This window comes from Scatophagus argus, chromosome 19, assembly GCF_020382885.2.
Source record: "Scatophagus argus isolate fScaArg1 chromosome 19, fScaArg1.pri, whole genome shotgun sequence".
NCBI lineage: Eukaryota > Metazoa > Chordata > Actinopteri > Scatophagidae > Scatophagus > Scatophagus argus.
Genome location: NC_058511.1, coordinates 5,718,503 through 5,744,409, shown reverse-complemented (window position 1 = coordinate 5,744,409; position 25,907 = coordinate 5,718,503). Strand labels below are relative to the sequence as shown.

Sequence of the window (25,907 nt, the reverse complement as noted above, 5' to 3'; positions counted from 1 at the left end):
TACACTCAATAGTCACGGTATTATATGGCTAATATTCACAGTACATTGGGCTGAATTTTCTCTCTCCTGGTGATGGACATTGGTAAATTGATCAAATAGTGTGTTTGGCAGAGATCTGACTTTTTCTTTCGAGGAATTAGGTATCAAGGCAAGACTGGGATTTATTGTCATTTTCTTGCTCACTGAAGGCAACAGAATTGGCAATTTCCATAGAGAATCCATTTATGAGGTAGGAATTCATGTTCCTCCAGGGATTATAGAAATGAGTGTTACATTTTGGGGGTTACCAGGAGCTGATGATAATATTTGCAATTTCCCTAGATAGCGGGCTTAACAAACTAAAAAAAAAAACTCTTCCAACTTAAACTTGTTTGTAAAGTTTCCTAGGCTTGCATGGATTTTTCTCATAACCTTAAGCATCATTCCTAAAACTTGTAGCGCCCAAAAGAGTTGCAATGATTAGCCCATTAACAAATAGTCTTGATTATTAATTCAGTTCAGTATTGGTACTGGTGTGTCATTCATCAAGAAAAATTGTCAGTATTCTCATATCCTAGCCTAGCAGCTAGGATATGAGAATGCTGAGAATACCTAGCAGCTGTTAAACTGTTTCCATTTATATAAAGTTGTCCAAAGTTCTCCCAAACAGGACACATTTTTGGTAATCATCACTTCTTGAAAAGGAAGCATTCAGGTATTCTATGTTTGTATAAGCCTTTGCAGAACAGACATTAATGATTGAATATGACTCATCTCGATTGAATTAAGTCACAATTTGGTAACATTAAAGTCACTAAAGGAAATTAGATGGTGTTAATTTGTCTTTGCCTTTTTCAGAATATCTAATACCCCACACCCATTTATCATATCTCTACAAAACATGGTCCTAAGCTGAATAGGGCTTCCCCTAATGAGACTCATATCTTCAGATGACCCCAGCCAGGTCCTCCCAGGAGTCCATACAGTGGTGAACTGGGAACAGAAAGGCTTCAAGTCAAACAGTTAGTTTATTATCTGAGAAAAAATCTCATCTTGGAATGTCATTTTTGAACTGAGATGGACTCTGAATAGATACCTGAAAAGTAGTTATCTACATACTTTTGTGAGATTGAAGTCTTTTCACGGAGCTCAAACTTAATCACACAGGGTGAGATTAAGGTTCAACGTATGTGCCGAATACAAAATAGCCTAAGAATTGATTCCATTCAGAAGGTAAACAGTAAAGTGATGTTTTAGACTGCTAAACTGACTGCAACCTGTGAACTTGTTACAACAGCGTGTCTGCCAGCGATAAGAACAGGATTAATACGATTATTAAAATTGTATTCCTCAAAATTTCAGTCCTGGTTAGTTTGGTGACACTTTGGTTAGTGGTGGTACAGTACTGCAGCTCTCTGAATTCTGGGGGCAGCGAAGCAAACTATTTTTGCAGTGGCAGTATGCAGTGACCTAACTAGTTTCCACTGTATCAGTTAATTAAACCAAAACAGGTCTTTGTTATTCTTTCCCAGACTATCCTACTACTACGTGTTCTTAATAAGATAATACTCGATTCCATGCCGAGCTTGTGGTTAGGTTGAAGCTTATCCACAGACTTTTCAAGGATATGTTGTGTCGATTCTCACGTGTGGCTCTTTATTCTAACGCCAATACACCTTCACATAAGTTGTCTGTGTATGTAAACAAATTTTAAATTAATTCCAAAGACAAACCAATGTACATTTATTTTCTGAATTAAAGGGGTGTCTTATCTTATCTTTGCAAAGCCAGATAGGCTCTCGTCAAGTTTACATTTCTAGATAAGGTGTAACTGGATGCACTTTGAAAGGTCACTGCAAATGGAATCCAGGTTCAGATATTCAACATTTTGAGTGCAGAGACGAGGTGAAATCTGTGGCACGGTTCTCCATTATTATTCTTATCGAAGGAAAATGATTGTTTGTGTTGAAGGTTGAATTGTTGATTCCAGACTGTGCATTGAGTAACTGCAGCCAACCACAATAACTGCAACCACAGGTTTCTTTCCTCTCCTTACTTGCCTTTTGTCTCCATTGTGCTCAGTCACCACTAAAAGTCTTTCACTAGATGTACATGTCCTCTTTTCACTGTCTACGTCTTGTCGTTGTACATAGATCACTGAGTGAGAGTCTTACTTTTCCTTTCTGAACAGAAATAGAAAGGGGGGGGGGGATACTGGTCCTTCACAGCATGTCTCATTAGCTGAGTGCTGTCAGTCTGCAGGTTCCTTGTTGCTCGCTGACCTCACACCTCCGTCAGTTGTCGAGTCTCCAGCCGTTGGAGATGGAAAAGCAAGACCTTGTGTCTCCATCTTCTGTGTCTCCTTTATATATGTCCTTTAACAATGGAAGAATCAAGCTTTGCCATTGTGTTGTGTCTGCTCGATATCCGATTTGTCCAAATTAAGATGTAACAGGTGCTTAGAATTTAGAAAGAATCTGTGCCTCTGACAGTATTGCCATAATCCTTTTGCTAAAGAATGACAGAGCTAGTGCTTTAAAATCCACGTTGCTGACCTGTCAGTCAATAGCATTTATTCTGATAAAGAGTAAAAATATCTCAGTCCTTTGTTGGGGAAAGATAGACAATTAATGTCCTACTCAGTTTATGAAATAATCTGCAATAAAGCATTCATCAACCTGCACTGCTGGCCTTGGTAATACAGCCATCTTCCATGGTTAGGTTCAAGAACAAGCTGCACTATCACCTGCATCTTCTCTGCTGCTGCTGCTGCTGCTGCACCACCCACTGCACCCACTTGCAGAGAGAAACATGTTGACTGTTGTATAAGGGCTTATGTTGCTTGGAAAAGCACACACACGACATGGACTTGATGACTAATGTTTGTTTACCTCGGTTGCTTTGAAAGTTTTTAGTTTTCTTCAAAGCCTCCAAGACGTTACGCAACATTGGATGATGCACAGTGCATCTATACAGTAAGGGTCTGATTCACTGGAGAGAGAGAGAGAGGATGAATATGTGGTTTTATGTACTGTAGCAGCTCATTTTATTTGTTCCGCTTGCCTGCCCTTGTTGTGCCTTCCGGGCGTAGTGTTGATGCACTGAAGGAAAAGGAACATGCGTCTTCTGGGTCAGGTCAACAGGTGTCTTTCTTCAGATGTTCTTATGACTTTTGTGTTTGTTCTGCGTTTCACCGCCTACTCTGTCTTCACTCCGTCTGCCTTTTTTGTTTGACCCGTGGTGATGTCATGATGTCCCTTTGAGGTAACCACAGCCGCTGTAATAACAATACAACCCCACATCAGTTATTTCTAGAATACTTCTTTCATTTTTGATCTCTGTGTGTTTTCTGTTTCTTTTCACTTTTTGTGTAAAGGTATATAAACTACAAAAAATAAAGACAACTGGTGCCAACCTCTGCATTATACACTGTATAGACAGACAGACAGTTACACAGTCAATCTGGTCGACCTGCTTTCGCTGCACTCTATTGTACTTTATGTAGCATATGTTAGTTTATTTAATATGTTTAGTCTATTTTTCCCACTAACAGTTAGGCCTTGTTTGGTTGTTTGTTTGCTTACTTTTGACTAACCTACACTGCTGTAATGGGCTACTGGATGCTTGAATTTCCCTCGGGATCAATAAAGTATCTATCTATATATCTATCTATCTAGACAAGAGCAATGGGGCACTTGACCGTTACACCAGCATTCTAAATACACAGACATCTTTGCAGCTATAACAGCTTCCAGTCTTCTGGGAAGATTTGGGAGTGTTTCTGTGGTAATTTTTTCCCATTCACGTAATAGAGCATTTGTGAGGTCACGCACTGATGTTGGACTTAAAAGCCATACTGACAATCTTCGTTCCAAATTCAAGCAAACTGAATCTTTTACAGTTTTTGACTGGTGGTTAAATTGAAATTGAAATTTAAACATGTGACCTTGGGCTCCAGGATATTATTGAGGGCAATTGTTTTATTGTTTTGTGCCATTTTAATTGACCCAAAAAATTAATCAGTTGAACAACAATGAAAACAATAAGTGCAGCTAATAAATATGTGCTTCAGTGGCAGCTAAATCTTCATTAGCTAGTTTCATCTCAGTACTGCAACTAGGACTTTACTTCCGTAAATTCAGACAAGTCAGACAGCCTTTTCTGTCTGACATCCAATCAACCCCAACTCTGTTTGTCTCAGTGCTCACACAAGTGCTTGTCCTGCTGTAGCTGAGACAGCAGCGGCACAGCAGCCTGCTGTATCAGCCCAGTGAAGGGCTGCCTCCCGGTTGTTGCCTCTTCAAACTGACTCTGTCTGTCTGCTGTCTGTATGCATGTGTCTGAGTGTGTGGGCTGTGCTCTGCGCTGCTGTGCATTTGAGGTTGTAGGTTTATCTTTCCTCTCTTGGAGTTGATGTGCCTAACTGGCAGTGGTGCTAGCTTCAGTACAGACTTGGACTGGCCCAAGCCCCTTATCTGCAACATCAGAATTTATTCTTATACGGATTGTCTGTTTGACATGGCTCATATTAATGTCTGTTGTACTATTATGTCCCACAAATCTATTAAAAATCAAAGTTTGATTTGCCTCTGGTAACCCACTATCCGCACAGGATGTTGTAATAATAGGTTAAAAGATCTAATTAAAGATTATTTTAAGCAGAATGTGTATTTTAAAGCAGAATATTTTGTGTTTTTCTCAGACTTGTTCTGATAGTGATAGTGTAAATTGAACATCTTTGTTTTGTTGGCATTTTATACTATTTTATACTATTTGCTGATGTTCTACATACCAGAGGATTAACTGGTTAATTTAGGAAATAGTCTTTAGACAGACAGATGGAAGTCATGAACATAATCAGTAATTACAGCCCTATTTTCCATACTTACAGTTATTTCAGGCAAACCGACAAACTGTTTTCGCTGTACAGAAACTGTTTTATGCATAAAATTTTATAGCGTAGTGAATTTGGTAGTGAGATATAAATTGTTCATCCCAATTCAGGCTCATCCCTCGCATTAATGCTGATTGGTTGGGTTACACTTTTACCAGCCAATATGCTATCAGCATGCACCTGCTCATCCTAAAGGCAGTCGTCATCGTCCCCACCCAACTACTTACTGAAGTTACAGCAGTCACAAACTTACCCTAACCCTAACCCACTGACAGTACCTGTGGTTGATAGTTACTCAGGATGATCTTAGAAGCTGAAAATAAAGCCTAATCTGTGCAGACACCTATGGAAAGTTCAGGCACATTTCACATGAGATGCACTGCATATGCAGCACACCAGGCTGTTTAGACGCCGTGGAAATTGCCTCATGTTTGTTTATGTTTAAAGACACTTGTATCATTTATTTGTTTTGTGATTGATTTTTGAGCAGAACAATTAGCAAGTCAGTAGAAGAGCAAAATAAAGAATGGCTCGTTCTCTGTGCTCTGATATTTGTGTCTGGAGAAAATATAGAAATAAATAATCCTGCATCTGAATTAGAAATGACATACATAATTAAATCCAGTCATGTAAGCTCCCCGCCTCAGACTATGAATTTCGGTGCAGTGATTTCTTAATTTCAGTCTTTGTCATTCTGCAATAACTTGCTAATTTCACAGCAGGCAATTTTAGTTAATTCTAGCCACTCATCAAGACACCTGTCTGGTTCGCCACGGGTTCTTTTTATACCACTGTTCAATTTCATGCTATGCCTTGATATTTCTATTTCTACCATCCTTGCCTGTTCCAGCCTCATGCCATCCCTTATTGGTTTCATCCACAGTGTTAGGATTCATCTAATGAATATGTAAAATTTAATCTTGATCACATTTAATATCAAACGACCAGTATCCTGCAAAAGATAAGACATTCGAAGACATTTAACTCCTCCAGACAGCGTAACCTTGTTTGACTCGGGACCAGCCAGTGGTTTAGCAGCCCTGTCTGCGCTCTCTGATGTGGGCTTTTCATTTAATGGGGAACTGCACACTGGCTTCAGAGCCCCATTCACGTTAGGGTTGAAAGGAGCCTCCAGCAACAGCCCCGTGGTCTGACTGGAATATCAATCCATCCTCTTCGCCTTTGATTCAGCCCCCGCACCTAAACCTCCTCAGAGCAATGAGCATGAGCAGACGGCAGGAAAACACAAAAGGCTTTAGGAATGGAAAGTGCATAGTGTCGGTCCAGGTGTGCTGAGGAAAAGCTAGTGATACTGCACAGCAAATGAGCCACAGCATTGCTTGGTTAATGAGAGCATGTTGCATTGTGATGCTTGCAGATGCATATTAATAAACCATAAGGTATCAGAATATATTCCATATAAGATGTCAGTTACTGACTCTTAGAAACATTAAGTATAAAACATAAAAGACAAACTATATAGGATTTTTGGTTGTTAGCAGTTTTGGAGAAGGGTAGTTGGTTGCTGAGTCTCATTTCCAGGTCATCAAATCACCCCCAACTCAAAACATTGGTATTTGACCAGATGCATTCTGAAAACACAGCAAAATAATAAGAAAATTAGAAAGTGCAGGGTGAAGGGTCTCTGCAGATACAGATACTGACACACCCACTTCTAAAGAGTCATAAGGGACGATTGAGAGGTTATTGAAAGGAAGGGACTATTTTTGTGTGAATACATATGTTCTCTTTTGAAATGTCTCTTCAAAATGTCCTGCATAATATACATTTTAAATTTTATTAGTCTTCTTAGAATTCAGGTGTAGTTTTCTGTCTGAAAAATCCAATCAATCTATGTATGAGCAGTCAGCTTGCAGACATGGATTCTGCCCTCACAGTGGGATGTTTTTGCATATTGCTGTATTTTCGTTTCACTCTTATATTTTGGTGGTGGTGACATTGATCCATTTGAACATACATTGTTGAATAAAGAGATCATTAAGGTTCTTCAGTAAAGTTTGACTGCCTCCTGGTTTGCTGTCACCTTGGTGTTAGCCCCCGGATGCCACCATGATTGTAAATTAGTTGAAAAACCTATTCTTCATTCCAATCATTTCTGTGCATTTTGTATTCCAGTCGAGAAACTGAAGTCAAACAACATGTTATTCTAAACCACACTGAAAAATGGCCATTCAAGTCAAGGTCAAAAGTATAATTTCCTCACCTGGAATGTTTTGTTGCAGCAAAACATAAAAACACAGTCTGAATTTTGCTATTAATTTCTGCCAACAGAAAAGGTAAAGACAAGATAAACTCACTCTTGAACAAATGAATCATAAAAATCCTTCTGAGCAGCTGTCTGTAGGTCTTAAATAAATCTCCAGTGCTCATTCATTTGTCAGTGTTTCTCTCTAAATTAGACTTTGCAGTCAAGTGAGCCTGGTGTTGTCACTGGTGTATCGATGGCTATTCTCTATATAAGGAATTACCTAAATTCAATTCAAAGTAAATGGAGCAGAAAGTGTTTGATTTGCTTCTTTTTCTCGGCTCGGATGTTTGTTCATTTGTTTCTCTGGGATGCATTCAGTGTCAGGAATTTTGTCACTCCTGCATAAAGATTTCAGATTTGTGGAGGTCATGTCCGAGTTCAATGTCACTGATGTGACGTGAGCTGAAACCATCGGTTGGTTAGCTAAAATGCCAAATATTGTCAGATTCCAGCTCCTCAGATATGAAACTTGATGGCTTTAATCATTCAAAGGCCTCTAGGAAATGATGATGGCAGCTAAGATTAGATTGATAAAGGAAGTAATTGTTAGGCGCAATCCCTTGATCTGACCAGTTTCCACAGTATGTTCACTGTCACCACTTCTGCTTTGTTACTGCAGGAACAAGAGGTTGAGACTTAAGGTTGTTTTTGAATGAAAGATGCTTTTGTGTTTGTCATAAACCACAAGTGGCATCTATTATTGATCTGATCTGTTATTTGTTATTTGTTGAGGCAAGATTAAGAGACAACCAGAAGTAATGGAAAGTGATTTTTTTTTCCTCTGTCATACTGGTTGATAAAATAAGGCACTGTTGTGTAGAAGATGGACTGCATAAATGTGAAGGTGAATGGCATACTTCATGTCATTTCGATACCGTCGAACTAACACTGAGCCAGATATCATTCATCATTGTGTCCTTTGGTGAAATGAGCCCCAACATGAAACGCTGGAGAGGAAAATGATCTGATTTCCATCACCCTGACATTCACTCACACTCTCTCTCTCTCTCTCTCTCCATCTCGAGGGGAACAACATTGCTTTGCCTGTTGAATTGTCTCCTTGAACGTTTCCGTTGTCCCGTCTCTGCCCTGCAGTCTGCAATGGAAGCTTGATCTCTTAATGGGGCTGTGTTGTTCACCTCCGCCTACACAACCCTACTGTACTGGGCACAACTTTGTGTTTCCTTCCTTGAAAGGTTTTCCATGAAAGCAGGGTTGCTGTCCCCCCCACTCTCTCTGCATTATCGCTCCGAGGAACTTCCTCACTGTGGGAGGATGTGTGAGTGGAAGTCTTCTCTCTGCTCATCTCTCCATCCAAGGTTCACTGTGTTCGACGGAGGTGGTGGGTGGGTGTGCTAAGATGGCAAGAGAACTGAAATGGAACTCCCAGATCTTGCCGCCTACATGCCGTTCCCTCATAAAGGCATTGGTTCTTTTTAGTCCGGCTATCTGCCTTCTCCATGTCAGCATGATTGTCAAGCTTTGTGTGATCTGCTGTGACTCATTCATCATTCTGGAGAGCGCTGATGTTGCTCTGCTTTCTTTGCAGTTACAGCAGAGACTGAACAGTTTTCTCTTGCTTTAGATAGATGTATGTAGTGCTTCTCTAAGGGATGATGACTTCACTTACTTGCCTGAAAAACACCCTTTGAAAAATAGTGATGTTTTCCATCAAAGTATTTTGTGGAAATGCGAAATCTGTCAGTGGTATAAATATACCAGACACAAGGTGTTTTTCTCTATTAAAGCCTGTGCTCTGCAGCCAAAGAGCCGTGGTCTGTAACTGTTTCACCAAACCCATAATAGCCTCTATTTGCCAGAGAGCCGAAGTGAGACCGGAATGTCAGGATTGTATTCAACAAGAAATCCATTCTCAATAACACTGTGTCTCCAACAATGTGTTTTTTCAGTTTGTGCTAAAAAGAACAGAGTCCAAACAGTAGAAATGTGAAAATCATGCAAACAGAATTGGTGAAAGAAATCATAACATACATGGTGCACTGTCACAGACAAAACATCGCATACAAGTGGGAGGATGAGGCGACTTTAATGTTCCTCAAATTAATGCATGAATCAAACATTGCCATATTCCCATGACTTTTTCCAAATGGCTTTCCACTAACTGAGCTTTGACTGGTGGTCTTTTAATTACCTTCAATTATCTTGTTACATCCTCTTCTCCTGCAGTTGTTTAATGACACCCGACTGGAGAATTAGCACTTTTTTCCACAAAGACAGATGGAAGAAATTCTCAGTGAGAGGTTGTGTTGCATTTCACCTAATAATTCAGACATTTTTGTTCACACCAGTATCTTTGCAGTAAATATTTAGTGATATATTATACAGCAATATCCCCTCACTTCAGAGGGATTTTCCTGAGAAAGACTAAATGTCTCATCATAGACGACTGTGCACTGAGCAGCTGAGACAGGCTAATTCACTCTGAACAAAATGTGCAAGTCAACGATTCTTTCACAAGAGACATTCTGCCTCTCACAAGCCTGCAGTGCTGCTGTGTATGAAACAGTTGCATAAAGTACTAATGTAGTTAGGCTATATTACACGCTTGCTTGTATTTGTGATTGAGTTTATAATTTGGTTAGTCTCCAAGCTGCAGCAGGACAGACAAAGACAGTCTGTCATCTCCTGCACAGTGAATGTGTCTTGGCTCTGATGACTGTTGACAGTCCTCGTATCTACTGAACGCTGCTGTCCCTTAGTCAACAGGCAGTCAGTGGAAAGATTGCATTGTAAATTAAAATTTAATCATTTCATTGTATTGTGTGTCTGTCTGTTGACAGACAGGAGGCGATTTTCAGTATGTTATAAAAGACCACTTGTGTTGTTTTACCTCTCAGTGCCTTCCTGAAGGGCTCAAATGCATTGCTTTCTGCTTTAGTTCATCTTGATGGCTTGGACGTGATACCTGATATCTGCTGTAGTGCACTAATGCATGCGCTTTCTATTTTATTGACTAAGGCCATTTCCTGACTGAATATATGTACTCCAAATATATTTACCCTCTGCATGAACATACAAAATAGCAAAGATCACTCATGAAGTTTTCAGACAAAAGGTTGCAAAAATAAAAAATACCTCCTCTGAGCTCCAGTGACAGCCAGTGACTCATCCTCATTTTCTGCATTTTCTTTCCTAGCAAGTCATAGGCATCCTGTTGGATTCATTACAGTTTTAGTCTTTTCCCATTTCTGTTTAAGATTTAAGTTTCTAAAAATTCCATTTAACACTATTAATTACTTTCACAAGATGTAAAACAACTGGACACAAAAAACCCCCCCAAAACCGTTACCTGAAAGAACCTTAAACTGCGGGGCAGGTGATGAATGTCTGTGGGTTACACCTTTCCCATTGCACATAGTCAGTTAACTCATCATTCATATCAAAATATAGAATATTGCAGCTGTAAGTATGGGTAGAATGTGTATTTTAACAATACTTGCAGAAGAGGCTCTATCCCTTATTTGACCATTGATCATTGACCGGTTTTCTGCAGTCTGTTTTACTGTCTACCCTTTGAAAAGATTTCAGATTCTTCTCTCTGTGGTTATGTACAATCATATATTAAATTTTTTGTTTAGTATTACATTACAGCCGAATATTTCCAGGCATATGATTCGTTTTTAGATTGATTTCCAAGCAGCAGCAGCAGCAGCAGCAGGTTTCTCTTCATGCCAGTGCAGTATGGAAATCAACTCGGTTCAGCTTAGTGATCCATCACAAAGAACACAGCATCTCATTAAAACTGTGTGTGCGAAAGTGACATGGTTGAATTGCCATGCAGTCTGCAGTTTCATCTCATATCTCAAGTTTACTTTCAGAACGCTGATTTGAAGGTCTTGCACTTCAGCTCCTTGTGTTTAGCAAATCCAGTGACGGTGAAGCACTCAGTGAACCTCGTCTTGTTTTCTCCTTATCCAAGCAAACAAAAGCCTCCCAAAATTTCAAGTTGAACTATTTTTTTTATTTTTGTTTCTTATTGTCCTATTTTCTAATTATGCTAATTTGCATTTTAAACAAATATAGACTTAAAAAAAAAGAGTCATCTAGGATTGATGTTGGTTGTATTGTATTACGTAAGTAGCTGCTGGAAACTTACAAAATCATACATGCCTCTTACTAATGCAATACCCTTTAATTTTTATAGTAACAGCCCATCATCAGTGGGCAGAATAGAGGGGTTATTTGAAAGAGAGGTCAAAAAGGAAAGTGGTCTTAAATTGGTATAAATAAAATACATTAATATATATTCACCCTTATTGTAGTGCCTCTAATGTCCCTGCTGTAGTTGCCATGGCTGCTGCTGTGCTTCATGATGTAGAAAATATGTTTTTATTGTACAGTAGCTCTGCCACGTCTCCTGGGCCCCCTCGTCTAATATGGTGCCGCAGGTTCCTTGCACCGCAACAGCTGTGGTGCTTGCCGGTTGATGTTAATGGAAGAGATGAAATCTAGCCTTCCCAGTCATCAGGAACTTAATGATTTGCTCCTATTCCTGTTCTCAACCTGGGCAGTCCAGCTACAGATATTGATCTCTGAGTCATGCATTATCAATCAAAGAGATTATTGCGTGGTTTCAAGGCCAGATGGATGAAAGCAAGGTGATTGGCCTGTGACTCTGCAGGATTTTTTTTGAGTACAGGCCTTGCAGTTGTGTTGAAACTCAATTCTTTTCTTGCTTTTCTATCACTAATTTTAGGTAATATCGGCAGACTCAAAAAAAAGTCTTTATGAATTGATGTCATTTCACCTGTTCCCAGCTGAGGCTTTCAGTAGCCGATCTTATCATTTATCAGTTTCAATTGACTGAGAGTGTGTCTTCATTTTTTCTGTTTTTTTTTGTTTTTTTTTTTTCCTTTCAGTTACTGGAAGGCAGCTTCACGTCCCAGGTCAGCCACGAAGTTGACGGGCTTATCTTCCAGCCATGCGGGGTAAGCCTCCATCCATGTATGACAATCTGTCATTTTTCAAAGCCATAGCCCTGTTGGCACAAATTGATTGTTAGGCACAGATTTTTCTTCCACCAAGCTCCTACATAAAAGTTGGGACAGCTTGTCGCTACCACCTGCCATTTGTCACTGTCTGTATCAGTCTTTCCACTGTTATTGTAAAGGAAACCACACTCCTACATGAATTCACATAAACACAGGCCTGTCTGATAGTGGCTGCACAGTAAAACGGACACGTGGCCTTTGGTGTTACGACGGAAACGGCCTTGGTTAGAGTACTGATTTACTTGGTGTTGGAACAGCAGAAAATCACTTTTATTTGTGACAGTAATACTGTTCTACTTTTTGTCTCCTGCAATGGACTCAAGGGCTTCTGCTCCATGTTGTAATATGTGAAATATCTTTTCGCCCATGACATTAGTGCAGCAGTAGGATAGGCAGGTATTTTGAGATATGGAATACATCTGCAGGCAGCTGTAGTACCTACTGACTCTAATGCTGCATGTGGAAAAAATCAGTCTTTATTTGCATATTGTTGGCAGTTTTAGCACATTCTGGTTATGTAACACGTCTCAGTCTATAGCTGAATACCGTCTTTAGCCTTTTTTTTTCTTGTTCACTGGCCTTATATCTTTAAAATCAGAGATGATGTCCCCTTTCATTGATTTATGTACAGCATACTGTAAACAAGGTTGAGACCGTTAGAGGAGGTCATGTTTTTCATTAAAACCTCCAGCAGTTCTAAAATAACAATGGCAAGGTTGAAGCATTTATCAAAATCGGAGATTAAAAGTGATTCGAAAAGAAAAGAAAAGAATGGCCCAATAAAAATCAATTCAATGGCAGCCAGTAAGTTCAATATTACTGCACTCTAACTGAAATGTATTTGTGAATATTTTCTCTCTAAACTCAATCTTTCAAGTTCTCAGCTAGTAATGTTTTCTCCCAGTTTCTCCTCTCGAAGCATTGATGGTCACAAAGCCTGCTGAAATGCTTTTAGTGTAGATAATTTATATGGGAGGGAAGAAGCAGGTTAGTAAATTCTAATTATGAGAAAGATTTCTAAAGGTGATAAAACATCTGTGGTTGCGTTCATTTTTTCTGAGTCAAGAGAAAACTTTGTATGTAGTACAGTATAGTTCTGGTCCTGTTCTTTTCACCTTGACTTTTTACAAACAAACCAAGAGGAGTAAACATGAAATTATGTTAACATAAAATCCAGTGGTTGGTTTGTTTACTTTCACGCCAAAACCCGAACCACTCCGGGGTTCAATTGGAAGTGAGCTCAGACCTCTCTTTCTTGGCGATCTCGTCCTGCTTGTTTTGTCTCACATCCAAGTGCGGTTGCTGTGTTCACATACACCCAAACAAACCAGTCCTTGGGGGGAGACGCTCCCACCTCCGAACAAGCTAGGTGTGAAAACATCCTATATCTTTGTTTAATTCATATTGATTATGTAGATTTATATTAGAATTATAACTGAAGTGCAGCAATAAAAAACCTGGGTGGCTCGACCTGCTTGATCAATACATAAATTGAAAGAGACATGACTATCAATGTGTCTTGGATCAATATAACGAGGTAAAAAAATTATGGTGCTCAAATTGCGATTACACAGGACATCAACCAAAGACGTGGTAGATAATATGTTTCTGGTAGTGACAGTTATTGAAAAAACAAGTTCAAATTGCGTTGTCAGGAAAGTGCTTGTCAAAAGTAAAAGACTCAATGCCACTGGCCTTGAGGAAACCGTTTTACAGTGCTTTCATTATGTTAACTCCATATTTAATGGATTGGATGCAAGCATGTTATTACATTTGTGTGCAAGATAACACCTGAAAACTTGAATTCCTCATTATGCTGGTTCAGTCAAGTTGACAGATCATGTGTTTTTCATTGTTGTTGTCAAGCATTTTCAGTTGCCAGTCTTCTCTGTGATTTGTGAAGTAATTATCATTCAGAGTATAACCGTGGCTGTAGCCACCAGGTTGCAGCGGTTCTCAGGAGAGCTGTAAATGAAATTTGGAAGCAGGTTTACACATCTGCACACTCTCATTCCACCACAGCGTGAGCATAGATGACTCACAACTCCGAGCTGAAGCTGGTTAATTAATGTGTCGCTGTCTTAATCAATATTGGCACCATAAAAGTATTAATTTTGTGCGTTTTACTTGCAGTTCCAGCCATCCTGGTTTGTGTATTGTATTTCTTTATGGGGGGGGTTAATTAGATTTAACTGTTTCATTTCCAAAGCTGTTTTTTTTTGGGGTTCTTTTTTTAAAGAATGGGATTTCCTTTTTAGCTACACAATATACAAGCGATGGTTCAGGAAAAAAAAAAAATACTGTATATATATATTTATTTATTTATTTATTTTATTTTAGAAGATAGATTTTCAAAATTACACAGAAAATGGTTTTGGATTGCTAGCGACCCGAGTGCACTGGGGTTTGATGCAGCAGCCATTGATTGTGGTTCATCTTCCTCTGTAGCCTCAGTGAATTTGATGGATCATGAGCAACAGAGAAAGGTGTTGAAAGCACTGTAGCCCTCTGGATGCAAGGATGTATGTGGCATTTATCGACCTGGCTGAGGAAATTGCAACAACATCATCCCATCCCAGTCATGGATTAGAAATACACACTTTCCTGGGGTTTGTGATTTGTTTTGGCAGGTGCTTTTCGCAGTTTTGAAGTGATAGCAATTCAACAAGCAGGAATGGAATCAGCCATGGTGTACAAATGTTCTTTCAATAAGAAAGCTGGTTGTGTGGGCAGATCGTCGATCGGACAAGTCACTCGGCAGGTGCGCTCCTGTATAATTTCTCGCCTTCGAATTGGATGAAAGTCCTTTCACAGGCCTGCGAGGCTGTGCATGATATACAGTTCATTTCACAAATGACCACCACAGACAGAATTTCCATGTTTCCCATTAAAGCTGTCCGTGTTCACTCTGATTTGTGAATCTGTGATCAAATCACTGTTCGGTAACTGTTTTTTTCCTGTGGTTTCATGAATTCAGCCAAAATATTATGCAACACTGCGTGGCTTTACTTTTCTGTTACAGCATCTTTGTTCGACAGTTAAGCAGCTTGTTTTTGAGGGGTTTCTTGAACTCCTCTATCAACAAGAGAGAAATTCTTATTATGATAGGCACATTGCACAAACAAACAGGATATCTGTAATAAGCCAAGTAGGGATGCATGTGCTCTTTGGACTGATAAAATAATGCATTGGCTGTGGACCAATACTGAAAATCATAGCCAATAAATTGAACTGATAATACAACGCCAAATTGTTTTTATTAACTTAACCAGTGCAGCAACTGCACACTTGGATAAAGTCCTTGGCAGTATGTAATATAGATAATTGAAAGAAGAATAAAAAGAAGAACAATAAGAACAAGTTTTTTGTTTGTTTCAAAGGAAGACAACATCTTTGCAATTTACAACACATCTTCTGCAAGACTAGGTGAGTGTTAACACAGATCTTATTAGAGTTATGGGATATTAAACGGTCCAACTTTACTTACCACATCTTGGCCTGTTTTTACAAGATGTAGTATGCACAAAATATAGGGTATGAACTTCTTTGTAAAATAAAAAAATTTAAAAAAGAACAAAGAAATGTTGTGCATCCCTAAAATCGACACTAATTACTTAAATTAGATTAGTCGGCTGATGGTGTCCTTGGTATCAACTTGACAAGCTCTGCGCGTACTCAAACACTGCAGCAGAGACGAATTTAAATTGTAACAAAAGCCCTCAATGACCACGACCGCCGGTGATGACAGGGTGACAGACACAACACTGACACCACAACACTTAATGTCTTGTAGGTCTGTTTCAAACATCTGTACTAATGTCTGTCACTGCGTCGTCCTCCTTTATTGCCCTCAGGATCACCATTTCACGAGACTCTTTTAAAAACGATGGCAAGAGACAGAAGTCACCCTTGACAAGTGATCCTCCTACTTGTCTGTACTGGAGAAGATACACAGATGAAGAAGAGGTTATTAAATATTTACAGGGAGGAATTAAGGAAATTGGCTAGAGGCAGAGAGAAGCATTGCTGCTACTTGGCACTCTTTCAGTTGAACTCTTTCTTTTATTTAGAATAGACTTACTGTAATAAAATATCTGAAAAGGAAAAGAGTGCAGATTTCAGATTTTGAGATATATTCTTTCCCTTTAGCTGTTTTGTTTGCAGCACTTGGTAAAAGTCAGACATCAATAATGAGCCATGCATAGCTGGCTTATCTTCAAACCACCCGGGTTTGATGTTGGTCTGGTCATCTTGAATATAAGGATTGGCACTGTGTTACTTATTGATTTAATGCACCTTTTAAAATACATGCGCTGTTTTGACCTTTAACGTGTGCCGCTGGATTATTGATTGACACAGGACTCTCGGAAATCTCCCTCTTCTGTCACCTTATGTAAATAAGCCATTATTTGTGAAGGATGATGAGCAGTGGGAGTTATCACGTGAGGTTGTGAGGGAGCTCATAATTCCACCTCTGACCGTAAAGACTTGATGTTCTCCATGTGGTAGCACACTCTCCTTTGGGACCTTGTAATACTCCATTGTGTTTCCCTCTTCAGTAAGAAATAATGTTTAATTGCTTTAATTTTGTCAAATTCATTAAGTATTAAAGAACACAGAGGCTTTGGCTCCTATGTTTTGGTGCCGTTTCTCATTTTCTGGTGTTATCAAGGGGCAGGCATTAGCGGAGTTTATTAATTTAACACGCACTACAGAGTATCTCTGCTGCCCGGTTGCTGACAGCTGAACACTCATTCACACCGGACAGCAACAGGGGTTGTACCAGCATCTGCTTCAAAAGTCGTGCAGTTACTTCCATCAGTGAGTTTTGTGGCGCAGTTGTTTTGAGACTTTCTTTCTTTCGTTTCTAACGTTTACGTCCTGTCATTACCGTGATGCAGCTAACATAAACATCACAGTGAAGCAAGTTGACTCTCAGCTGAATAATTCAGTCACTGCTGGTACTCTTCACTTCTCGCAATAAATGCATTTCAGTGTGTTGGATCTTAACCTTTGCGTTGACAGTGTCATTTGTTGTCAGCTAACATAACTCGATGTAGTATTTCTGATGTATTTTTCGCACGAGTGGCTCTGGAGAGGACAATGACTGATGACGGGTCCACTTTTTTGGACCCAAACTGAAATTTCTCAACTGTCTCTAACTTTTGCTTTAGTGACACAGTGAGGTTCACGCTTTTGATTTTTAGTCTCAAAAACTATTGGATGGATTGACATTGAATTTGTAACTGACATTTACATCCCCCTCAAGATAAATTGTAATTACTTTGGTGATAATATAGAATATCACCATTTCTGGTTTGTGAAATTCACTCTCATCCATAACAGAATTCAGAGTTTTGTTTCAGCACCAGATATGTGATCTTTGGTCCATTTCATCCTCAAATTACTGGTTAAGATATCAGTTGACGACCGCATTACTCTTTAACTGAAGGCCTTTTCACATGAAGTACAACAGCCTGACTTTGACAGTAAGTTAAAATTCCTTTATCGCCAACACTACGACTAACCATTAGTCTTTGTAGGGGGCCAGCAACAATGCCCAACATTGCAGTTGTTATCCAAAGTCATCAATTTTTTTGATCCCTTCAGCAACCAGTGCAATGTTAATCTCTTCTCGTGTGAATGGGATTAGGGTGGTCTCGGGGTTAATCTCAGCAGGGTCTTGCTGCTGTGAATTGTCCATTATTATTAGCACAAAGGTTGAAACCGCAGCAGCCCGCAGTCGCTGGGTGTGTTATCTCACCCCACACATGGTGTCCTTGGAATATGTTTTCTTTGTTTAGGGAAGATTAGAAAGGGTTTGGATTCATACCAGAACCATTACCACAGATGGCAGAATTGTTTATAGGAGAGCACTTCAGATGGTAATCTCTGTACGAAGAATCTTTGTTCTCTCAGCACTGTTTTCACCTCGCATCATTTCAGCTGCACTCCAAAATCCAAGTCGGCACAGAAGGTGTGTTTCATATCAATTATGGAGTGCAACTGAAGTTGAAGCTTTTGAATCATGTTGTGAAAGAAGATCCGAGACAGAGATGTGAGTTTAGAAGGTCACATCGCTGGTTATTGTGCATTTTATGTGGTGCATGAATCAGTATAATCATTTTATGTGGGCTTTGCTATTCTTCAGAGTATCTGTGTGTCATAACTGCTGACCATTTAACTGCAGATTTACCATTTAACTTCCCCCATCCCTTTATTCCTCAGCCTTGTTTATTCCAAGACAAAAGATTCCATTTTGCACATTCACACTGAAACCCTGAAACCCTCACACAAACACTCATACAATGTCAATGTTACTCTCAAAGAAAAAGAAATGGGCCAGCATGTCTGAGCTGTAACAGAAGGAGCTTTTCTCTTTGAAACAGTTTTATTGGACTTGTCCAGGCTTTTGTGTCTAATCTGCAGCACACCTAAACAATAAGTCTGCCTCAGAGCTAAAAAGCTGTTATTGAAATGAGACTGAAAAAACACTTTAATCAAAGGACTTATCTTGAAGCGTACAACCACTCAAACGGCTTTATTTTCGATGGGATCGCAGTTCTACATTTTTCAAGCTTTTGTTTTTTATGGATGGCCTCTGATATAATTATTCACTACATCTGTGATTACAGTGGCATGTGTGCAATTACAAGCAATCAGCCTGTTGATAGGAAGGAGACATTCAAGTGCTGAATAATTGTGCTGTAAATATTTCCTGTTTGTCATGTCATTGTTCTTAAACTACTCTTAAAATGTTTCTGTGTAATAGCTAATCAATAGAAAAAAGGAGCAAAGATCACGCTGTATATGAAAGCATCCATCATACATACAATGATTAATCTAATTCTCATCCCTTTAGTCATGCAGCACTGTATCCATAAAGTTCTCTCTAGCGCCACCACTGAGCTGAGAATGTTTTATGATCAAATACCTTCGAAACTAATAACATTCGCATCAGCCTCGGTTGCACTTGTTAGAATGCTGACTTGCTAAACTAAGACTACAATTACCTATAAACCTGCTAAACATCAGAGAACTGCTAGCATGTAGACTTTTTATTCAGGCACAGATGTGAGATGTGATACTTTCTGCCCAAAACACGTGTCATATTTATCAAGCAGAAACACCAGGCTGCGCTTACAGCTTGGATGTCATTTTGAGTGTCTGAGAAGTGCACCTCTCTCCTCATTGTGGAGACGTGTTAACAGAGGTTGACGTGTGTGTGTACATGTACATTCGGCCGTATTTACTGTAGGTGATGGTATTTGCGACTGTGGGAAAATTCTCAGTCTCTGGAAACGAGACTTAAACACAGGGCTGAAAGGATTTACAAGAGTCACAAAGAAGATTGTTGTGAGAAAAGAAACATACATTCATGCATTAAATAAAACTGATTATTAGAAACAAAACCGAAGCCATCAGACCGTTACTAGTCAACACAAAAACAGATAACTGTAATGTAGACAGATAGTGGATGGAGTTGTGACCCGTGGTCATCAAACTTGAATTTGAACTTGACCATCAATGACATCAATGACAGTCACTGCAGGCTGCAACTGAACGTTTTTGTGGCTACAAACTGAAAACTGTACACTGTTTTCTTAGTAAATCTGGACCAGTTGGAAAATTGCCATGATTGAAGTTAGCGGCTTTTTAAGCTTTTATTTAAAGCTTAAAAAGGGATTATTGAATCAATTATATCATGAATATTTTATATATTTGTATTTCAAAACTACAATCTGACCATTTGTTTTCTACCTGGAGTATATACTGTATACTGCACTGGACAAAATGCAGTGAGTCCACATTTTAGCATTGTGGTGCAGCGTTTTCTGCACTGGTTTCCTCCTCATGCTTTCAGGTAGAGTGAAAATGACAGGGCCCTATTTCATCCTGTGGAAATATGGATTGCACTCGGTCAAACACACCCTGGCTATTTCTGGACGTTAAAAGGGTAACAAATCTCTGATCTACAGCCGTTCAATAGCTTGTCACATTGTCTGTTTGCTTCTCTCTCCCCAGATTCTAATAGTTGCCCCTCCCCTCCCCCAAAGTTATTTATTTTCCTGTATTGACATCAGGGAAGTACTATTGTTTGGTCCTACCAGCCTGAACAAAGTTATATTGTCTAACTGATGCCAGTCATGGTTTTATTATAATAGCCTCCCTAAAGGTGTCAACCCGTCAGGCAGCCGCATGGTTGCGTTGGTGAACCTCACCTGACTTTCTTGAGGAGCCCATGTCCCATTCATGCTTGGGCAAGGAGTATATTTTCTCTGTCCAATTTGAGATATTTTGAAAATGCAGTTACTTGTGGGAAGTTGCATTAAGTCTTAGGTGGCAGTTTTGTGGACCACTTTGAGTTTTTGTCTTTGTCACCAAAAAGGTTTAGTTGAAATAGAAATAGAAAACTGCACAGTCAGCCGTGCTGTGCTTGCACAGTTGTGCTCCTGGTGATTCCTGCTATCATGTCAGGCCTGTATTTTTAAAAACTGGCTCAGTTTGTAAGAGTTTATTCAGATTTCCTGAGCAACACATCAAGTTCAGAAAACGTTTAAAACACAAGGACCAACCCGATGTAAGTTACTGAGAGAGTTTGACGGTAGTTTCAGGTCAGTCAGCGTTTCTTTCAATTACTCAACAGTCTGTACTTGAACAACTTTCTATAGGAGAAATAGTCCCTGTGAAAACTGTTGACGGTGAGGTTTGTAGATAATCCTGAGTGACAGGGAGTGTATTTCCGAATAAACACATCACTGTTTTTAAATATAATTTTTTGGTTGTGGTGACCCTTTGAAATTTAAAGAGTACCTTTGTGCTTTCTGTCTCTCGTTGTCTGTTTTAACTAGTGAACTGTAATGTAAACAACGTAAGATTCACAATATGTTTAAAATTGCTAATGAGTTTTATGAGGGTGTAAATGCAATCAACACATTTTAAGACCTCAAGGATACCCACAATGTTTTGGTGTGTAACGCTGAATGTAACTGTGACTTTTGCTTATTTACGAGAAAACTACCGGTACACAACTTACCTTTAATTTACTCTTTAAATGATATTGAAATTTTTTTTATTTGGTCAGAGAGCAGCTTTTCTAAATTTGTTTTCTCTGTTCAGTTGTGTTTAGGTAGTTGTACACTGTAATGACTTGAATACACAATATACTGATCCTAGTAGACCTTATAACCCTGTATGGGCTGGCTCTCAACTTGTCCGTTACTGCAGAGATGTTCCAGTTAAAGAAACTGATTTGTTTCGGACCAATTACAGTCATTTGTTGTGGCATTTATGTTCTTTTTTTAATAATGCAAGAAACCTTCCAGCCATACGCTTTTTTCTTTGACACTGTGCATTTTTTCCTCCACTCAGCCTCTGCATTTCGAATTTGAAACAGCAGGCAATTTATATGCACTGGAACATCATTACACGAAAATGAATTTGATAGATGAGAGATGCGTTCCCGAGCAGCAAGGTTGGGTTTGAAGGTCTGTTTTGCACCTCGATAATGAAGCTCTTGTTTTGTATGTGCAGTCACTTATTGACAAGACTAACAATTGCAATGAAAGCTCGAGTGCAACTGGCGGCACTTTTTCATTGAGGAATGAATTTGAAGGTCCCCAGTTTATTTAATCTGCAGTGTGATTGGGTTTTCATGGCATCGTTGCCATGGTTCTGCTGGTTTGGATTAGTTTTCCTTTGGTTGAAAATGTAGCATCCACTCTATGGCATGCGAGGTTAGGAGTGTTGTTATTTAGTGTTGTAGATGTTTAGGTTTGAGCTACTTTTAACTTCATTATAAGATGTTGGTTAGCTGAACCTACAGCAATACATCATGTTCTGTAAAATCATCATGACACAATTCTAGTCATCGTCTCTAGTCAGTTTTCCAGCAATGCATTTTCCATCTCATCCATAGAGACTTTTAAATAATTTATCTAGCTTAAGAAATAGAGAATTTTTTTCGACCTTTAAAGGAGCACGAGATCCTTCAGTTTAACAGTTGAATTCAAAACCACTTTGTTTTTTGTGATAACCACTTTGCAGACATGTGGTTATCACAGAATTGTAATCTGCAAAGCAACTGCCAACCGGAGCTGACAAATAAAGAACAAAGGCCTCAAATTTGTACTTTAATTGTGTACTTTTATTCAAGTACTGTACCTCGTGAAACCGCTGCTTTTTGCCTAAATATTTTAACACTTTAGTAAGCGATAACCATATTTGATTTTCGCAGTTGTGGAATGCAATCACTAGACGCGTGTATAATATTTCATTTCTCATTAGAGCCTCATAAGTGGAATAAGTCAATCCACGAGGGGTTATTTTCATGCCTGCACAGCTTAGCATAACTAAGTGCTTTGAAGATTGCTATTTCCACACCCACGTTTCGAGAAGAAAAGATGCACTCAGTTGAGGTTTTTCAAAAGAGACGGCCCCTCTCTTTCTGCTCTCCAGTTAACTCTGGTGAGTCGTCTTTGCGGAGCGTGCCGGTTTCAAAGGCACACGAAGGCCGCCTCCTACACGGAGAGATCCGCCGCGGACAAAGCAGAAGGACACTCCACACTCTGTTCCCTTCACTTCATACCTGAAACGACCGTCAAGCTATCATTTTTCAATTCATTGCAATACATTGGAGTCCAAGTGAAATCAGTTTTAGTAATCTGATTGTTGTCTTTAAAATGAATATATGTGTATTTTGCATGTATAAGTAGTTTTTAATTTTAAAAGGATGCAAAAATATCTATGGGCATGTGTCAGAAATTCTCATTTTTGGTGGATTGCCATGCAACTATATGTGCTTTCGTCACTTCTCGTATGTTAAGTGCAAAACTTTGAAATGGATGAGGAGCGATTGTCTTAACACACTGACCGTTGTCCTCACTTGCATGCATCACTGTGTCGAGACTACAAAGACATACAAAGATTTCTTAGAGAGAATTCATGCCATTCAGTGCGATGCAGCCTGACGGAGGCCATAATGGCAGGCTTTTTAGCCTCACCTTTCAGTGCGACCATTCATAACATGCATAAACACATCTCTTTAGAAAGGGACAGACATCACATTTATACAACCTACATGGTTTCAAGCATACAAAGCCCATTGCTGTCTAAAAAGGCACTGACTTCAGACATTAAAATGTGGGCTGCAGAATCATACAACATAAGTATAATTTCTAGCTGCTGGGTTTGACCTTGGACTGACTGAAAACCATTTCAAAAAAACTTGTCAGGCTGCAGGCTTTTCATTCTATTCAGCAAATCCAACAGCTTGCCAAACCCAGACACCAGGCCTTGTGTTTGCGGAGGAGTTGGGTAGATTTTCTGACTAGCAGTGGTATGTTCCTTTCTGTCGATGAAGATTTAGAGTTCTTTTTTAAAGTCCTGCCATAGGGGCATATGTGGGTGGAGCCAGGACCCCTAATTTGGTCATGTGCTGTGACAGCACAGGTTCTCCTGAGGAATCCTGTCTCCTTTTCCACACATTTACTTGGAGTAGACTTCTGTTACCGGGCAACCTGAGAGTGACGGAGTCTGATCATCTGCTCCCGCCTCCACTCGTCATGCCTTTACATTTCTCATGTTCCAGTGCACTTGTTTCGTGTTCTCTGAAATGTCAGGCATGCATAAATAATCAGAGTGATGGAGGAAAGCATGTTGTTTGGTTATGTGTTGTTACGTATGTTTCTGCATGCGGAGCCACAGTGGTAATCTGAAAAATGCAATCATGTTGAATCATAATTTGTCAGCTTGTAATCTGTTTACAAATCTATTCTTATGCTCCCATCAGTTAATTTCAATTGAAATTTAGAGTGCTTGAACAAATTCTTTTAATAGCTGCCCTCTTTTTTTGTTTGCATTTCATGATGTTGTTGACACTTAGAGACTAATGTTTAAACTAAGATCAGTTCATTTCCACATCTTGCTGCTCTCCATAGTTAGATACCGAGTGTTTCCTAATGGAGCGTAATTTGAATGAGAATCATTAATTGTGACTGTTGCTTAAAATTCTGCACAGCTCACAAATTACTCAGCCATTAAGCATGCAGAGTTATGTTTTTTTATTACAGCTGCTCTTGGCAGCACAGCGTCACTCTTGTTCCATGAGAGCAGCTTTAATACGTATTTATTGCCAGCAAACCTGCCACGCTATTCATTTACTTGGTTTGTGTGTCCTTGCAGAAATACAAGGCCGGGACATGTGATGACATCCTCAAGTGGAAGCCGCCCCATCTGAACTCTGTGGACTTTCGCCTCAAGATCACCAAAGTCGGAGGAGAAGGGTAAGTCACTGTTGCCAGGGAAACGCTCTGCCTGATGAGTCTAATAGCACCTATCATTTTGTGACACGCTGGGGTATTTGGAGGCATCCGCACACACACACAAACGTGTACAGTTTCTGAGTGTGTCCGTGTCAAACGCGTGCTTTGAATCAGAGAAATCCATTGAATTGCTTTGACATTAATCTTTTCTTTGCCGTCCCGTCGTTTTCTCACATTCCCTTTTTTTGCCTTTTTGCCTCAGGGTTCAGATCCTCCTTCCGTGACTTTGACAGTGTGCAAAAGTTAATTCCTTTCATTGCAATCACCTCCATGCACATTTGTCTCCAATACTAGAAATGTTTTATTTGCTGTGTGTGCCTACATGTGCAAAGGAAAAAAAACACTACTGCCCTTCCACTTTTCTCTCTTTATGCTTATTATCCTCTGCAACAGAAGTTATTCAGACCCACCGGTGTGCTCACCCTATTCCTTATCCTGATAAACATTAGAACCCTGCAGAAAAACACTTCTGTATGAGAAAAGACAATCGATACCAGCAGATTTTGGGTTTGAAAACCAATTCAAAATCCAAAGTCTTTTTTAGGCAAGGATGCTGTAGGGATGCCAGTGTGTCTCTCTCAGTCACTGTGATCCGGATTAAAATACCTCAACAGCTATTGGATACGTTACCATGACATTCAGTACAGACATTCCTGGTCCCCAGAAAATGAATGCGACTGACTCTGGTGATGTTTTTGGTTGACATTTTTGTTTTTAGTTAAATGTGTCAAGCAACTGTTGAATAGATTAACACAGAATTTTGTACAGATATTCATGGTACCCAAGGATCTGTCTGTCTGTCTGTCCGTCCGTTCACCCTTACTTCCTTTCTGACAACTGTTTGATGGGTTGCCATGAATTTTGGTACAAACTTCAATGTTGCCCTCAAGATGAATTCTAATAAAATGTTTTGTTTTTTGTTTTTTTTACTGTACTTCCACATGACCAAATTAACTTAGCTCTACTTGGTGTTAAGTGCTAATTGGCACTTTTTATCTTGTTAACATGCAAAATTAAAATGACTTGGTAAACAGTGTGCCTTCTAATCATCAGCATGTGAACTTTGTAATTGTGAGAATGATAGCGTGCTTACATTTGCATTTGGCTCATAGCACGACACTAAGTGCCTAAGTGCAATCACACAGAGCTGCTAGCATGGCTGCAGACTCATATTTTTATTCTGTCAGCACAGCCCCCCCAACACACACACACACACACACACACTCAGTGTGCATGTATTGTCTCAGCACGGGCAAACAGACCACTGATAGCAGTGAGCTTTCTAGTCATGCTGCCTTTTCCTCTGAGAGCCAGGTGACCTTTGAGACTGTCCCAGCTTTGTAGCCATGAGCCTGCCACCGTTCACCAACAACAGACTGAGAGGAGCACAGCAGGGCAGAGCCACTCATTCCACTCCAAAGCCAGCCGGC

The 25,907-nt window shown here is 39.6% G+C and overlaps 1 protein-coding gene across 2 annotated transcripts in view; it reads left to right on the top strand.

Moving 5' to 3' along the window:
• Nucleotides 1-25,907, top strand: part of rngtt (RNA guanylyltransferase and 5'-phosphatase) — a 74,858-nt gene that overhangs the window by 33,930 nt on the left and 15,021 nt on the right. The window contains exons 12-13 of one of the 2 annotated variants that reach the window (XM_046372414.1): nucleotides 12,023-12,091; nucleotides 24,338-24,438. In XM_046372414.1, coding sequence (XP_046228370.1) covers nucleotides 12,023-12,091; nucleotides 24,338-24,438 — 170 coding nt within the window. The remainder of the gene's footprint in view (nucleotides 1-12,022; nucleotides 12,092-24,337; nucleotides 24,439-25,907) is intronic. The other variant, XM_046372415.1, reaches the window with a different exon arrangement.